This window comes from Lepus europaeus, unplaced genomic scaffold (assembly GCF_033115175.1).
Source record: "Lepus europaeus isolate LE1 unplaced genomic scaffold, mLepTim1.pri SCAFFOLD_281, whole genome shotgun sequence".
Classification (NCBI taxonomy): domain Eukaryota; kingdom Metazoa; phylum Chordata; class Mammalia; order Lagomorpha; family Leporidae; genus Lepus; species Lepus europaeus.
Genome location: NW_026909160.1, coordinates 71,249 through 89,923, shown reverse-complemented (window position 1 = coordinate 89,923; position 18,675 = coordinate 71,249). Strand labels below are relative to the sequence as shown.

The 18,675-nt window shown below is 37.3% G+C and overlaps 1 protein-coding gene across 1 annotated transcript in view; it reads left to right on the top strand.

Moving 5' to 3' along the window:
• LOC133754709 (syntenin-1-like) overlaps positions 1-12,668 on the top strand; it is a 35,345-nt gene extending 22,677 nt beyond the window's left edge. The window contains exon 2 of the mRNA XM_062185141.1: positions 11,248-12,668. Within this exon, the coding sequence (XP_062041125.1) occupies positions 11,248-12,193 (946 nt within the window). The 3' untranslated portion in view covers positions 12,194-12,668. The remainder of the gene's footprint in view (positions 1-11,247) is intronic.
• Positions 12,669-18,675: the final 6,007 nt, after the last annotated feature.

Genomic DNA, 18,675 nt, shown 5'->3' with positions numbered 1-18,675 from the left:
GTTTTCTAGGCAGAAAACTACAACAATTGCTGCAAACTAACATGATATTGGTTTTGGTGTAGATGACATTTTATGCACTTGCCTAAGAAAAAATTTGCTATTCTCCAAAACCAGTTTGACTGTGATTATCTGAGTCCATTGCATACCAGTTTTACAGCACTTTGTGTGGATATGCCTGGATGAAACCAGAAATATCCTCTTGTGTTATGGCTAACTCAATCCCAGATCTTGCTACAAACTTTGTTTGTGTTTTCTGGATATTATCAATGGACTTTACGTTTTAGAATGAATTTCTGTAGAAGAAATTCTGTTTTGTGCTGGAAATGCTAAGTGATTCCATATGCAGGCCCAATGTGTTCAAATTTTTGTTTTCTACACAGAAAGCTAGAGCAATTGTTGCAAACAAACAGGATATTGATATTGGCAAACATGACTTTTTATCCACTTGGCCAAGGAAAAGAGTTTGCTTTTCTCCAAAACCAGTTTGAGGGTGATTTTCTGAGTCCATTGCCTACCAGTTCCACAACAGGTTGATTGGAAATGACTGGATGAAACCAGAAATATCCTCTTGTGTTATGGCAAACTCAATCCCAGATCTTGCTACAGGCTCTGCTTTGTGTTTTTTTGATATTATCAGTGGACTTTATGGTTTTGAATGAATTTAAGCAGGGAATATTTACTTTGGTGCTGGGAATCACTAATTAGTTCCACATGCAGACACAAACTCAACACACTCGTGCTGTTTAGGCAGAAAACTACAGCAATTGCTGCAAACAAACATGATATTTGTTTTGGTGTAGAAGACACTTTATGCACTTGCCTAAGAAAATACTTTGCTAGTCTCTAAAACCATTTTGACTGTGATTATCTGAGTCCATTGCATACCCGTTCCACAACAGGTTGAATGGAAATGACTGGATAAACCAGAAATATCCTCTTGTGTTATGGCTAACTCAATCCCAGACCTTGCTACAGGCTCTGCTTTGTGTTTTTTGATATTATCAATGGACTTTATGGATTGAATGAATTTAAGCAGGGGATATTTTCTTTGGTGCTGGGAAACACTAATTAGTTCCACATGCAGACACAAACTCAACACATTCATGCTCTTTAGGCAGAAAACAACAGCAATTGCTGCAAACTAACATGATATTGGTTTTGGTGTGGATGACATTTTATGCACTTGCCTAAGAAAATACTTTGCTATTCTCTAAAACCAGTTTGACTGTGATTTTCTGAGTCCATTGCATACCAAATCCAGTGCACTTTGTCCGGATATGCCTGGATGAAACCAGAAATATCCTCTTGTGTTATGGCTAACTCAATCCCAGATCTTGCTACAACCTCTGTGTTTGTGTTTTCTGGATATTATCGAAGGACTTTATAGTTTTGAATGTTTTATCAGGGACCATTTAGTTTTGTGCTGGGAAACACTAGTTGATTCCACATGGAGACACCAGCTCTACACATTCGTATTTTCTAGGGAGAAAGCCAGAGGATCTGTGGCAAACAAACATTATATTTCTGTTTGTTTACATGACATTTTATGCACTTGCCTAACGAAAAGACTTTGCTTTTCTCCAAAACCTTTTTCACTGATTTTCTCAGCCTATTGCATACGAATTCCACACCACTTTTTCTGGATATAACTTGATGAAACCAGAAATATCCGGTTGTGTTGTGGCTATCTCAGTCCCAGATATTGCTACTGCCATTGTCTAGGTTTTTTCCAGATATTATCGACAGACTTTATTGTTTTGAATGTTTTTTTATCAGAGAACATTTAATTTTGTGCTGGGAAACACTTGTTGATTCCACGTGGAGACACCAGCTCTACACATTCGTATTCTCTAGGGAGCAAGCTAGAGGTACTGCGGCAAAGAAACATGATATTTCAGTTTGTATGGATGACTTTTTATGCACTAGCCCAAGGAAAAGACTTTGCTTTTCTCCAAAACCATTTTATTGTGATGTTCCCTATCTGTTGCATATGAATTCCACACCACTTTGTCCGGATATGATTGGAAGACATGATAAATATCCAGTTATGTTTTCACTAACACCATCTCAGATATTGCTACAGACTCTGTGTTTGTGTTTTCTGTATATTATCGAGGGACTTTATTATTTTGAATGTTTTTAACAGGGAACATTTAATTTTGTGTTGGGAAACACTAATTGGTTCCACATGGAGACACCAGCTCTACACATTTGTATTTTCTAGGGGGAACGCCAGAGGATCTGTGGCTAACAAAGATGATATTTCTGTTTGTATACATGGCATTTTATGCACTGGCCAAAGGAAAAGACTTTGCTTTTCCCCAAAACCATTTTACTGTGATTTTCTTGGTCCATTGCATACGAATTCCACACCACTTTGTCCCGAGATGATTGGATGACACCAGAAATATCCGGTTGTGTTTTGGCTAACTCAATCCCAGATATTGCTACAGCCTCTGTGTTTGTGTTTTCTGGATTTTATTGATGGACTTTATTGTTTTGAGTGTTTATTATCAGTTAACATTTAGTTTTGTGCTGAGAAAGAGTAGTTGACTCCACATGGAGACACCAGCTCTACACATTCATATTTTCTAGGGAGAAAGCTAGAGGAACTGTGGCAAACAAACATGATAATTCTGTTTGTATAGATGGCATTTTAAGCACTTGCCTAACGAAAAGTCTTTGTTTTCTCCAAAACAATTTTTACTGTGATTTTCTCCATGCATTACATACGAATTCCAAAACAATTTGTCCAGATATGACTGCATGAAACCAGAAATATCCAGTTTTCTTTTGGCTAACTCAATCCCAGATATTACTGCAGCCTCTGTGTTTGTGATTTCCGGATGTTATCGATGGACTTTATGGTTTTGAATGTTTTTTATCAGGAAACATTTAATTTTGTGCTTAGAAACACTAGTTGATTCCACATGGAGACCCCAGCTCTACATATTCGTATTTTCTAGGGAGAAAGCTAGAGGAACTGCGGCAAACAAACATGACATTTCTGTTTGTATTGATGACATTTTATGCACTTGCCTAAAGAAAAGACTTTGCTTTTCTCCATAATTTTTTATTGCGATTCTCTCGGTCCATTGCATACGAATTCCCCCAACTTTGTCCGGATATGACTGGATGAAGCTAGAAATATCTGGTTGTGTTTTCGCTAACTCAATCCCAGTTATTGCTACATGCTCTGCGTTTCTGTATTCGAATATTATCCAAGGATTTATGTTTTGAATATTTTTTATCAGTTAACATTTAATTTTGTGCTGGGAAACAGTAATTGGTTCCACATGGAGACACCAGCTCTACATATTCATATTTTCTACGGAGAAGCCAGAGGAACTGCGGCAAACAAATATGATATTTCTGTTTGTATAGATGACATTTTATGTACTGGCCTAACGAAAAGTCTCTGCTTCTCACCAAAACAATTTTTACTGTGATTTTTCGGTCCATTGCATACGAATTCCACACCACTTTGTCCAGATATGCCTGGATGAAACCAGAAATATCCGGTTGTGTTTTGACTAACTCAATCCGAAATTATTGAAAGCATCTGTGTTTGTGTTTTCTAGCTATTATCGATGGACTTTACGGTTTTCAATGATTTTATCAGGGAATATTTAATTTTGTACCGTAGAAACACTAGTTGACTCCACATGGAGACACCAGCTCTACGCATTCGTATTTTCTAGGGAGAAAGCTAGAGGAACTGCGGCAAACAAACATGACATTTCTGTTTGTATTGATGACATTTTATGCACTTGCCTAACGAAAAGACTTGGCTTTTCTCCAAAATCATTTTTACTGTGATTTTCTTGGTCCATTGCATACAAATTCCACACCACTTTGTCCGGATATGACTGGCTGAAACCAGAAATTTCCGGTTGTGTTTTGGCTAACTCAATCCCAGATATTGCAACAGCTTTTGTGTTTGTTTTCTCTGGAAATTATTGACCCACTTTATTCTTTAGAATGTTTTTTATCAGGGAACATTTAATTTTGTGCTGTGAAACACTAATTGGTTCGACATGGAGACACCAGTTCTACATATTCGTATATTCTAGGGAGAAAGCTAGAGGAACTGTGGCAAATAAACATGACATTTCTGTTTGTATAGTTGACTTTTATGCACTTGCCGAAGGAAAAGACTTTGCTTTTCAAAAAACCATTTTTACTGTGATTTTCTCAATCCATTGTATATATATTCCACAACAATTTTTCCGGATATGCCTGAATGAAACCAGAAATATCCGGTTGTGTTTTGGATAACTCAATCCCAGATATGGCTACAGCTTCTGTGTTTGTGCTTTCTGGATATTATCGATGGACTTTATTGTTTTGAATGTTTTTATCAGGGAACATTTAATTTTGTTCTGGGAAACACTAGCTGATTCCACATGGAGACACCAGCTCTGCACTTTTGTATTTACTGGGATGGAAGCTAGAGGAACTGTGGCAAACGAACATGACATTTCTGTTTGAATAGATGACATTTTAAGCACTTATTTAATGAAAAGACATTAATTTTCTCCAAAACCATTTTTACTGTGATTTTCTCGGTCCATTGCATGCAAATTCCACACCAGTTTGTCCCGGTATGACTTTATGAAACCAGAAATATCCGGTTGTATTTTGGATAACTCAATCCCAGATATCGCTACAGCCTGTGTGTTTGTGTTTTCTGGATATTATCAACGGACTTTATTGCTTTGAATGTTTTTATTAGTTAACATTTAATTTTGTACCGTAGGAACACTAATTGGTTCCACATGGAGACACCAGCTCTACACATTCAAATTTTCTAGGGAGAAATCCAGAGTAATCACGGCAAACAAATATGGTATTTCTGTTTGTATAGATGGCATTTTATGCACTTGCCTAATGAAATGATTTTGCTTTTCTCCAAAACCACTTTACTGTGATTTTCCCGGTCCATTTCCTACGAATTGCACAACACTTAGTCCGGATATGACTGGATGAAACCAGAAATACCCAGTTGTGTTTTGGCTAACTCAATCCCAGATTTGTGAGAGCCTCTCTGTTTGTGTTTTCTGGATATTATCGACATACTGTCTTGTTTTGAATGATTTTTATCAGAGAACATTTAATTTAGTGCTGGGACACAAATTGGATCCACATGGAGACACCAGCTCTACACATTTGTATTTTCTAGGGAGAAGTTAGAGGAACTGCTGCAAACAAACATCAAATTTCTGTTTGTACAGATGACATTTTATGCAGTTGGCTAACGAAAAGACTTTGCTTTTCTCCAAAACCATTTTTCCTGTGATTTTCTCCGTCCATTGCATATGAATTCCACACCACTTTGTCCCAATATGACTGCATGAAACCGGAAATATCCGGTTGTGTTTTGGCTAACTCAATCGTAGATATTGCAACAGCCTCTGTGTTTCTGTTTTCTGGATGTTATCCATGGACTTTATTGTTTTGAATGTTTTTTTATCAGGGAACAATTAATTTTGTGCTTGGAAAAACAAAATGGTTTCAAATGCAGACACCACCTCTACACATTCCTATTTTCTAGGGAGAAAGCTAGAGGAACTGCGGCAAACAAACATGATATTTCTGTTTGTATAGATGACATCTTATGCACTTGCCTAACAAAAAGACTTTGCTTTTCTCCAAAACCATTTGTATTTTTATTTTCTTGCTCCATTGCATACGAACGCCACACCCCTTTGCCTGGATAAGACTGGTTGAAATCAGAAATATCTGGATGTGTTTTGACTAACTCCATCCCATATATAGCTACAGCCTCTTTCTTTGTGTATTCCGGATATTATGAACGGACTTTATGGTGTTGAATGTGTTTTATAAGGGAACATTTATTTTTGTGCTTGGAAACACTAATTGGTTCCATGTGCAGACACCAGATCTACACATTCATATTTTCTATGGAGAAAGCTAGAGGATATGTGGCAAAGAAACATGATATTTCTGTTTGTATACATGACAATTTATGCACTTGCCTAAGGAAAAGACATTCCTTTTCTCCAAAACCATTTTACTGCGATTTTTCTCAGTCCTTGCATACGAATGCCACACAACTTTGTCCGGATATGACTGGATGAAACCAGAAAGATTCGTTTGTGTTTTGGCTAACCCCATCCCAGATATTGTGACAGCCTCTGTGTTTCTGTTTTCCGGATATTATCGATGGACTTTATTGTTTTGAATGTTCTTTTTGGGGAATATTTAATTTAGTGCTGGGAAACACAAATTGGTTCCACATGGAGACACCAGCTCTACTCATTCGTATTTTTTAGGGATAAACCTAGAGCAACTGCGGCAAACAAACATGGTATTTATGTTTGTATAGATGGCTTTTTATGCACTTGCCTAAGGAAAAGACTTTGCTTTTCTCCAAAACCATTTGTATTTTTATTTTCTTGCTCCATTGCATACGAATGCCACACCCCTTTGCCCTGATAAGACTGGATGAAATCAGAAATATCCGGATGTGTTTTGGCTAACTCCATCCCACATATAGCTACAGCATTTTTCTTTGTGTATTCCGGATATTATGAACAGACTTTATGGTGTTGAATGTATTTTATAAGGGAACATTTATTTTTGTGCTTGGAAACACTAATTGGTTTCATGTGCAGACACCAGATCTACACATTTGTATTTTCTATGGAGAAAGCTAGAGGATATGCGGCAAAGAAACATGATATTTCTGTTTGTATACATGACAATTTATGCACTTGCCTAAGGAAAAGACTTTCCTTTTCTCCAAAACCATTTTACTGTGATTTTCTCAGTCCTTGCATACGAATGCCACACAACTTTGTCCGGATATGACTGGATGAAACCAGAAATATCCGGTTGTGTTTTGGCTAACCCCATCCCAGATATTGAGACAGCCTCTGTGTTTGTGTTTTCCGGATGTTATCGATGGACTTTATTGTTTTGAATGTTTTTTTGGGGGGAATATTTAATTTAGTGCTGGGAAACACAAATTGGTACCACATGGAGACACCAGCTCTACACATTCATATTTTTTAGGGATAAACCTAGAGCAACTGCGGCAAACAAACATGGTATTTCTGTTTGTATAGATGGACTTTTATGCACTTGGCTAAGGAAAAGACTTTGCTTTTCTCCAAAACCATTTTTCCTGTGATTGTCTATGTCCATTTTATACAAATGTCACACCACTTTGTCCGGATATGACTGGATGAAACCAGAAATATCCGGTTGTGTTTTCCTAACTCAATTTGAGATATTGCGAAAGTCTCTGTGTTTGTGTTTTCGGGGTATTATCGATGGAATTTATTGTTTGGAATGTTTTTAATCAGGGAACATTTAATTTTCTGCTGGGAAACAATAGTTATTCCACATGGAGACACCAGCTCTATACATTCCTATTTTCTAGGGAGAAAGCTAGGGGATCTGCGGCAAACAAACATATTATTTCTGATTGTATAGTTGACATTTTATGCACTTGCCTAAAGAAAAGACTTTGCTTTTCTCCAAAAATATTTGTGCTGTGATTTTTTTCAGTCCATTGCATACGAATGCCACACCACTTTGCTTGGATATGACTGGATGAAACCAGAAATATCCGGTTGTGTTTTGGCTAACTCAATCTGAAATATTGTGAAAGCCTCTGTTTTTGTCATTTCTGGATTTATAGAGGGATTTTATTGTTTTGATTTTTTTTATCAGGGAACATTTAACTTTGTGCTGGGAAACACTAATTGGTTCAACATGGAGACACAAACTCTACACATTTGTATTTTCTACTTAGAAAGCTATAGAAATTGCGGCAAACAAACATGGTATTTCTGTTTGTATAAATGACATTTTATGCACTTGCCTAATGAAAAGACTTTGCTTTTCTCCAAAACCAATTTTCCTGTGATTATCTCGGTCCATTGCATACAAATTCCACATGACATTGTGGGGATATGAGTGGATGAAACCAGAAATATCCGGTTGTGTTTTGGCTAACTCCATCCCAGATATTGTGAAAGTATTTCTGTTTGTGTTTTCTGGATATCATCGATGGACTTTATTGTTTTGAATGTTTTTTATCAGGGAACATTTAATTATTTGCTTGGAAACACTAATTGTTTCCACATGGAGACACCAGCTCTTAACATTCGTATTTTCTAGCCAGTATGCTAGAGGAACTGGGGCAATCAAACATTATATTTCTGTTTGTGTAGATGACATTTTTTGCACTTGCCTAAAAAAAGACTTTGCTTTTCTCCAAAACCATTTTTACTGTAATTTTCTCGGTCCATTGCTTAGGAATTCCACACCAGTTTCTCTGGATATGACTGCATGAAACCAGAAATATCCGGTTGTGTTTTGGCTAACTCAATCCCAGATTTTGCTATAGACTCTGTGTTTGTGATTTCTGGATATTATCGATGGACGTTATTTTTTTGAATGTTTTTTATCAGGGGTCATTTAATTTTGTGCTGGGAAACACTAATTGTTTCCAAATGGAGAAACCAGCTCTACACATTCGTATTTTCTAGCGAGAAAGCTAGAGGAACTGATGCAAACATACATGATATTTCTGTTTGTATCGATGTCATTTTATGCACTTGCCTAACGGAAAGACATTGCTTTTCTCCAAAACCATTTTTACTGTTATTTTCTCGATCCATTGCATACAAATTCCAGACCACTTTGCGGAGATATAAGTGGATGTGACCAGAAATATCTGGTTGTGTTTTGGTTAACTGAAGAGCAAATATTTTGTAAGCATCGGAGTTTGTGTTTTCTGGATATTATCGACAGACTTTATTGTTTTGAAAGTTTTTTATCAGGGAACATTAATTTTGCGGTTGGAAACACTAATTGTTTCCACACGGAGACACCAGTTCTGCACATTTGTATTTCCTAGGGAGAAAGCTAGAGGAACTGCGGCAAACAAATATGATATTTCTGTTTGTACACATGACATTTTATGCACTTGCCTAACGAAAAGACATTGCTTTCCTCCAAAACCATATTTACGGTGATGTTCCAGGTCCATTGCATAGGAATTCCACCCACTTTGACCGTATATGACTGGATGAAACCAGAAATATCTGGTTGTGTTTTGGCTAACTCAATCCCACATATTGCGACAGACTCTGTGTTTGTGTTTTCTGGATATTATCGACGGACTTTATTGTTTTGAATGTTTTTTATATGAGAACATTATATTTGTGGTTGGAAACACTAATTGTTTCCACATGGAGACACCAGCTCTACATATTCGTATTTTATAGGGAGAAAGCTAGAGGAACTGCTGCTAACAAAGATGATATTTCTGTTTGTGTAGATGACATTTTATGCACTTGCCTAACGAAAAGACTTTGCTTTTCTCCAAAACCATTTTTACTGTGATTGTCTTTGTGTATTGTATACAAATTCCACACCACTTTGTCCGGATATGACTGGATGAAACCAGAAATATCCAGTTGTGTTTTGGCTAACTCAATCCCACATTTTGCGAGAGCCACTGTGTTTGTGTTTTCTGGATATTATCGACGGACTTTATTTTATTGAATGTTTTTTATCAAGGAACATTTAATTTTCTGCTTCGAAACACTATTTGGTTCCACATGGAGACACCAGCTCTACACATTCATATTTTGTAGGGAGAAAGCTAGAGGAACTGCGGCAAACAACATGATATTTCTGTTTGTATAGGTGACATTTTATGCATTTGCCTAACGGAAATGCTTTGCTTTTCTTCAAAAACTTTTTTACTGTGATGTTCCCGGTTGATTGCATACAAACTCCACATCACTTTGTCAGGATATGACTGGATGAAACCAGAAATATCCGTTTGTGTTTTGGCTAACAAAATCCCACATATTGCGACAGCCTCTGTGTTTGTATTTTCTGGATATTATCGACGGACTTTATTGATTTAAAAGTATTTTATAAGGGAACATTTAATTTTGTGCTTGGAAACACTAATTGGTTCCACATGGAGACACCAGCTCTACACATTTGTATTGTCTAGGGAGAAAGCTAGAGTAACTACAGCAAGCAAACCTGATATTTCTCTTTGGATAGGTGACATTTTATGCACGTGCGTAACGAAAAACTTTGCTTTTCTTCAAAACCATTTTTACTGTGATGTTCCCAGTCCATTGCATATGAATTCCACACAACTTTGTCAGGATATGATAGGATGAAACCAGAAATATCCGGTTGTGTTTTGGCTAACTGAATCCCACATATTGCGACAGCCTCTGTGTTTGTGTTTTCTGGATATTATCGAGGAACTTTATTATTTTAAGTGTTTTTTATAAGGAAACATTTAATTTTGTGCTTGGAAACACTAATTGGTTCCACATGGAGACACCGACTCTACACATTCGTATTTTCTAGGGAGAAAGCAAGAGGAACTGCGGCAAGAAACATGATATTTCTGTTTGTATAGATGACATTTTATGCACTTGCCTTACAAAAAGACTTTGCTTTTCTCCAAAACCATTTTTACTGTGATTGTGTGTATTGTATACAAATTCCACACCACTTTGTCCGGATATGACTGGATGAAACCAGAAATATCCAGTTGTGTTTTGGCTAACTCAATGCCACATTTTGCGAGAGCCACTGTGTTTGTGTTTTCTGGATATTATCGACGGACTTATTTTATTAAATGTTTATTATCAAGGAATATTTAATTTTGTGCTGGGAAACACTAGTTGACTCCACATGGAGATAACAGCTCTACACATTTGTATTTTGTAGGGAGAAAGCTCAAGGAACTGCAGGAAACACATGATATTTCTGTTTGTATAGATGACATTTTATGCACTTGCCTAACGGAAAGACTTTGCTTTTCTTCAAAACCATTTTTACTGTGATTGTTTGTGTCCATTGTATACGAATACCACACCACTTTGTATGGATATGACTCGATGAAACCAGAAATATCCAGTTGTGTTTTGGCTAACTCAATCACACATATTGCGACAGCCTCTGTGTTTGTGTTTTCTGGATATTATTGACGAATTTTATTGTTTTGAATTTTTGTTTATAAGGGAACATTTAATTTTGTGCTTGGAAACACTAACAGTTTCCACATGGAGACACCAGCTCCACACATTCATATTTTCTAGGGAGAAAGCTAGAGGAAGTGAGGAAAACACGGGGGGGTGGGGGGGGCGGTGCTGTGACGCCCCTGGTGGTCGGTCCTTGCGCGCGTGCTGCTCTCCTTTTCTCGGGTCTCGGAAGTCGCTAGCTGTATTCGAGGCGGTGGCAGCGGCGAGCGAGTCCTTGTGGTCTAGATAAATCAGGAAAAATATCTCTCTATCCATCTCTTGAAGACTTGAAGGTAGACAAAGTAATTCAGGCTCAGACTGCTTTTTCTGCAAACCCTGCCAATCCAGCAATTTTGTCAGAAGCTTCTGCTCCCATCTCTCAAGATGGAAATCTTTATCCTAAACTGTATCCGGAACTTTCTCAATACATGGGCCTGAGTTTAAATGAAGAAAAAATACATGCAAATCTGGTGATGGTCTCTGGAGCACCACTTCAGGGGCAGTTGGTAGCAAGACCTTCCAGTATGAACTATATGGTGGCTCCTGTAACTGGAAATGATGTTGGGATTCGCAGAGCAGAAATTAAACAAGGGATTCGTGAAGTCATTTTATGTAAGGATCAAGATGGAAAAATTGGACTCAGGCTTAAATCAATAGATAATGGTATATTTGTTCAGCTAGTCCAGGCAAATTCTCCAGCCTCATTGGTTGGTTTGAGATTTGGCGACCAGGTACTCCAGATCAATGGTGAAAACTGTGCAGGCTGGAGCTCTGATAAAGCTCACAAGGTGCTCAAACAGGCTTTTGGAGAGAAGATCACAATGACCATTCGTGACAGGCCTTTTGAGCGGACAATTACTATGCATAAGGACAGTACTGGAAACATTGGCTTTATCTTTAAAAATGGGAAAGTAACATCCATAGTGAAAGATAGTTCTGCAGCCAGAAACGGTCTTCTCACGGAACATAACATCTGTGAGATCAACGGCCAGAACGTCATTGGATTGAAGGACTCTCAAATTGCAGACATACTATCAACATCTGGGACTGTAGTTACCGTCACAATCATGCCTGCTTTTATCTTTGAACATATTATTAAACGGATGGTGCCAAGCATTATGAAAAGCCTGATGGATCACACCATCCCTGAAGTTTAACAGTTAGGACACAATGGAAACCGCTGAGCATCTCCAGTTTCCTTTCTCAACTACTTCTGTATTATGCACACGAAGCTTTCCCGGAGCCAGGGAGCATATGCTGCATGAGGACCTTCCCGTCTCACGTTATGGCTGGGAATCTACTGGTTCATCTGATCTCCTCAGATTTCACGGTCGTTGTAGTCTTAGCCTGGTTTTACAGCTGTGAAACTTTCACAAGATTGACTGACTTTCCTAGAATAGTTTCTCTACTGGAAACCTGATGCTTTTCTAAGCCATTGTGACGAGGGTGATTGATGCCAGCTTAGCTTTGTATGAGAACCAGTTACCTTTCTTCTAGGTAATGAGTAGTGCTCTTCACGTCATTTTAGTTCTATGGTATATTTGCATTTTTAACAAGTACGTGATAGTACATTTAGAGTGATTGCCTTTGGTAGGTTTTTTTCTCCCTCTGTATGTATGTAAACACCAATTAGGTAATGCTGGTTTCATTCCATGTAAGCATTATACAGTTTATGTAGGTTATAAGAGATTATGATGATTGTCATTAAATTTTAACTACCTTCACTAATATGCTTCAACTGTCGCCTTAACTATGCTAAGCTCTAGAACAAAAGCCAAAATATAATTATTGCTGCCTTCCTAAAACTCAAGATGTAGTTCTGTATTAAACTGAAATGTGCACTAGCCCAAAAGAGGTTAATAGTACTTTCTGAGCTATAGCATAGCTGCTTGGTTGTATTTGACATTTTCTAGTCATCACGTAACAGAAATATCTTCTCCAAATTGCCAGTACTGCTTCCTGAGAAACAAAGCGCTATATATTTAATGTAAAATTTCTTATACGAAACAGGATGAACTTTTGATTCCTCTTTTCATTTGTAGATTAAGTAGAATAATACTAATTTTGGCATCTGAATGTTAAAATTATGTAACCTACCTACTTAGGAAAAATGTTTTCCTGGTAATTTGTTCTATTTCCTGACTCTTGCCTGTAAACAAAGTGACAGTGACACTTTATCTTTTTTTTCTGTTTTGGTTTATGCCTATCCTAATTAAACATGTATAAAGTGAAAAAAAAGGAACTGCGGAAAACAAACATGATATTTCGGTTTGTATAGATGACATGTTATGCACTTGCCTAATGTAAAGACTTTGCTTTTCTCCAAAACCATTTGTACTGTGATTTTCTTGGTCCATTGCATATGAATTCCACACCACTTTGTCCGGATATGACTGCATGAAACCAGAAATATCCGGTTGTATTTTGGCTAACTCAATCCCACAAGTTGCGACAGCCTCTGTGTTTCTGTCTTCTGGATATTATGGACAGACTTTATTATTTTGAATGTTTTTTCTCAGGGAACATTTAATTTTGTGCTTGGAAACACTAATTGGTTCCACATGGAGACACCAGCTCTACACATTCGTATTTTCTAGGGAGAAAGCTAGATGAACTGCGGCAAACAAACATGATATTTCTGTTTGTATAGGTGACATTTTATGCACTTGCTAAATGGAAACACTTTGCTTTTCTCCACTACCATTTTTACTGTGATTGTCTGTGTCCATTGCATACGAGTTCCACACAACTTTCTCAGGATATGACTGGGTGAAACCAGAAATATCCGGTTGTGTTTTGGCTAACTCAATCCCACATGTTGCGACAGCCTCTGTGTGTGTGTTTTCCAGATATTATCGATGGACTTTATTGTTTTGAATGTTTTTATCAGGGAACATTTAATTTTGTTCTGGGAAACACTAGTTGGTTCTTCATGGAGACACCAGCTCTACACATTTGTATTTTGTAGGGAGAAAGCTAGAGGAACTGCGGCAAACAAACATGATATTTCTGTTTGTATATGTGACATTTTATGCACTTGCCTAACGAAAACACTTTGCTTTTCTTTAAAACCATTTTCACAGTGATTTTCTCGGTCCATTACATACGAATTCCACACCAGTTTTTACAGTATGACTGGATGAAACCGGATATATCCAGTTGTGATTTGGCTAACTCAGTCCCAGATATTGCTACAGCCTCTGTGTTTGTGTTTTCTGGATATTATCCACGGACTTTATTGTTTTGAATGTTTTCTATCAGGGAACATTTAATTTTGTGCTTGGAAACACTAATTGGTTCCACATGGAGACACCAGCTCTACATATTTGTATTTTCTACGGAGAAAGCTAGAGGAACTGCGGCAAACAAACAGGATATTTCTGTTTGTATCGATGACATTTTATGCACTTGCATAACGAAAAGACTTTGCTTTTCTCCAAAACATTTTTACTGTGATTTTCTCGGTCCATTCCATATGAATTCCACACGACTTTCTCCGGATATGCTGACTGAAACCAGAAATATCCGGTTGTGTTTTGGCTTACTAAATCCGAAATATTGCTAACAACCTCTGTGTTTGTGTTTTCTGGATATTATCAATGGACTTTATTGTTTTGAATGTTTTTATCAGGGAACATTTAATTTTGTACCGTAGAAACACTAATAGGTTCATCATGGGGACACCAGCTCTACACATTCGTATTTTCTTGGGAGAAAGCTAGAGGAACTGCGGCAAACATACATGATATTTATGTTTGTGTAGATGACATTTCATGCACTTGCCTAACGAAAAGACTTTGCTTTTCTCCAAAACCAAGTTTACTTTGATTTTCTCGGTCCATTGCATAGGAATTACACAACAGTTTGTCCGGATATGACTGCATGAACCCGGAAATACCCGGTTTTGAGTTGCCTAACTCAATCCCAGATATTGCGACAGCCTCTGTGTTTGTGTTTTCCTGATATTATCGAGGAACTTTATTTTTTTCAAAGTTTTTTGTCAGGGAACATTTAATTTTGTTTTTGGAAACACTAATTGGTTCCACATGGAGACACCATCTCGACACATTCGTATTTTCTAGGGAGAAAGCTAGAGGAACTGCGGCAAAGAAGCATGATATTTCTGTTTGTCTAGATGACATTTTATGCACTTGCCTAACGAAAATATGTTGCACTTTGTGTGGATATGACTGGATGAAACCCGAAATATCCTCTTGTGTTATGGCTAACTCAATCCCAGATCTTGCTACAAACTTTGTTTGTGTTTTCTGGATATTATCAATGGACTTCACGTTTTAGAATGAATTTCTGTAGAAGAAATTCTGTTTTGTGCTGGAAATGCTAAGTGATTCCATATGCAGATGCTAGATGAACTGCGGCAAACAAACATGATATTTCTGTTTGTATAGGTGACATTTTATGCACTTGCTAAATGGAAACACTTTGCTTTTCTCCACTACCATTTTTACTGTGATTGTCTGTGTCAATTGCATACGAGTTCCACACCACTTTGTCAGGATATGACTGGATGAAACCAGAAATATCAGCCTGTGTTTTGGCTAACTCAATCCCACATGTTGCGACAGCCTCTGTGTTTGTGTTTTCCAGATATTATCGATGGACTTATTGTTTTGAATGTTTTTATCAGGGAACATTTAATTTTGTTCTGGGAAACACTAATTGGTTCTTCATGGAGACACCAGCTCTACACATTTGTATTTTGTAGGGAGAAAGCTAGAGGAACTGCGGCAAACAAACATGATATTTCTGTTTGTATATGTGACATTTTATGCACTTGCCTAACGAAAACACTTTGCTTTTCTTTAAAACCATTTTCACAGTGACTTTCTCGGTCCATTACATACGAATTCCACACCAGTTTTTACAGATATGACTGGATGTAACCAGATATATCCAGTTGTGATTTGGCTAACTCAGTCCCAGATATTGCTACAGCCTCTGTGTTTGTGTCATCCATATATTAATCACGGACTTTATTGTTTTGAATGTTTTCTATCAGGGAACATTTAATTTTGTGCTTGGAAACACTAATTGGTTCCACATGGAGACACCAGCTCTACATATTTGTATTTTCTACGGAGAAAGCTAGAGGAACTGCGGCAAACAAACAGGATATTTCTGTTTGTATCGATGACATTTTATGCACTTGCCTAACGAAAAGACTTTGCTTTTCTCCAAAACATTTTTACTGTGATTTTCTCGGTCCATTCCATATGAATTCCACACGACTTTCTCCGGATATGCTGACTGAAACCAGAAATATCTGGTTGTGTTTTGGCTTACTAAATCCGAAATATTGCTAACCACCTCTGTGTTTGTGTTTTCTGGATATTATCAATGGACTTTATTGTTTTGAATGTTTTTATCAGGGAACATTTAATTTTGTACCGTAGAAACACTAATAGGTTCATCATGGGGACACCAGCTCTACACATTCGTATTTTCTTGGGAGAAAGCTAGAGGAACTGCGGCAAACATACATGATATTTATGTTTGTGTAGATGACAATTCATGCACTTGCCTAAGGAAACGACTTTTCTCCAAAACCATGTTTACTTTGATTTTCTCGGTCCATTGCATAGGAATTACACAACAGTTTGTCCGGATATGACTGCATGAACCAGGAAATATCCGGTTTTGAGTTGCCTAACCCAATCCCAGATATTGCGACAGCCTCTGTGTTTGTGTTTTCCTGATATTATCGAGGAACTTTATTTTTTTCAAAGTTTTTTGTCAGGGAACATTTAATTTTGTGCAGTGAAACACTAATTGGTTCCACATGGAGACACCATCTCGACACATTCGTATTTTCTAGGGAGAAAGCTAGAGGAACTGCGGCAAAGAAGCATGATATTTCTGTTTGTCTAGATGACATTTTATGCACTTGCCTAACGAAAATATGTTGCTTTTCTCCAAAACCATTTTTATTGTGATTTTCTCGTTCCATTGCAAACGAATTCCACACCACGTTTTCCAGATATGACTGGATGAAACCAGAAATATCCGGTTGTGTTTTGGCTAACTCAAACGGAAATATTGCTACAGCCTCTATGTTTGTGCTTTCTGGATATTATCAATGGAGTTTATTGTTTTGAATGTTTTTATCAGGGAACATTTAATTTTGTACCATAGAAACACTAATTGGTTCATCCTGGGAACACCAGCTCTACACATTCGTATTTTCTTGGGAGAAAGCTAGAGGAACTGCGGCAAAGAAACATGATATTTATGTTTGTGTAGATGACATTTCATACACTTGCCTAACGAAAAGACTTTGCTTTTCTCAAAAACCATTTTTACTGTGATTTTCTCGGTCCATGGCATAGGATTTCCACAACAGTTTGTCTGGATATGACTGGATAAAACCGGAAATATCCAGTTTTGTGTTGGCTAACTCAATCCAAGATATTGTGACAGCCTATGTGTTAGTGTATTCCTGATATTATCCACGGACTTTATTTTTTTCAAAGTTTTTTGTCAGGGAACATTTAATTTTGTGCTTGGAAACACTAATTGGTTCCACATGCAGACACCAGTTCTACACATTCGTATTTTCTAGGCACAAAGCTAGAGGAACTGCTGCAAACATACATGATATTTCTGTTTGTATCGATGACATTTTATGCACTTGCCTAACGAAAAGACTTTGCTTTTCTCCAAAACCATTTTTACTGTTTTTTTCTCTGGCCATTGCATACGAATTCCACACCAGTTTGTCCGGATATGACTGGATGATACCAGAAATATGCGGTTTTGTTTTGGCTAACTCAATCCCAGATATTGCCTCAGCTTCTGTGTTTGTGTATTCCTGATATTATCCACGAACTTTATTGTTTTGAATTTTTTTTATCAGGGAACATTTAATTTTGTGCTTGGAAACACTAATTGGTTCCACATGGAGACACTAGCTCTACACATTCGAATTTTCTAGGGAGAAAGCTAGAGGAACTGCGGCAAAGAAGCATGATATTTTTTTTTGTCTAGATGACATTTTATGCACTTGCCTAACGAAAAGACTTTGCTTTTCTCAAAACCGTTTGTACTGTGATTTTCTCGGGCCATTGCATAAGAATTCCACACTGTCCGGATATGACTGGGTGAAACCTGAAATCTCCGGTTTTGTTTAGGCTAACTCAATCCCAGATATTGTTACAGCTTCTGTGTTTGTGTATTCCTGATATTATCCACGGACTTTATTGTTTTGAATGTTTTTTATCAGGGAACATTTAATTTTGTGGTTGGAAACTCTAATTGGTTTCACATGGAGTCACCAGATCTACACATTTGTTTTTTCTACTGAGAAAGCTAGATGAACTGAGGCAAACAAACATGATATTTCTGTTTGTATAGATGACATTTTATGCACTTGTCAAACGAAAAGACTTTGCTTTTCTCCAAAACCATGTTAACTGTGATTTCCTTGGTCCATTGCATAGGAATTCCACACCAGTTTGTCCGGATATGACAGGATGAAACCGGAAATAACCGGTTTTGTTTTGGCTAACTGAATCCCAGATATTGCTACAGCCTCTGTGTTTGTGTTTTCTGGATATTATCGATGGACTTTATTGTTTTGAATGTTTTTTATCGGGGAACATTTAATTTTGTGCTGTGAAAA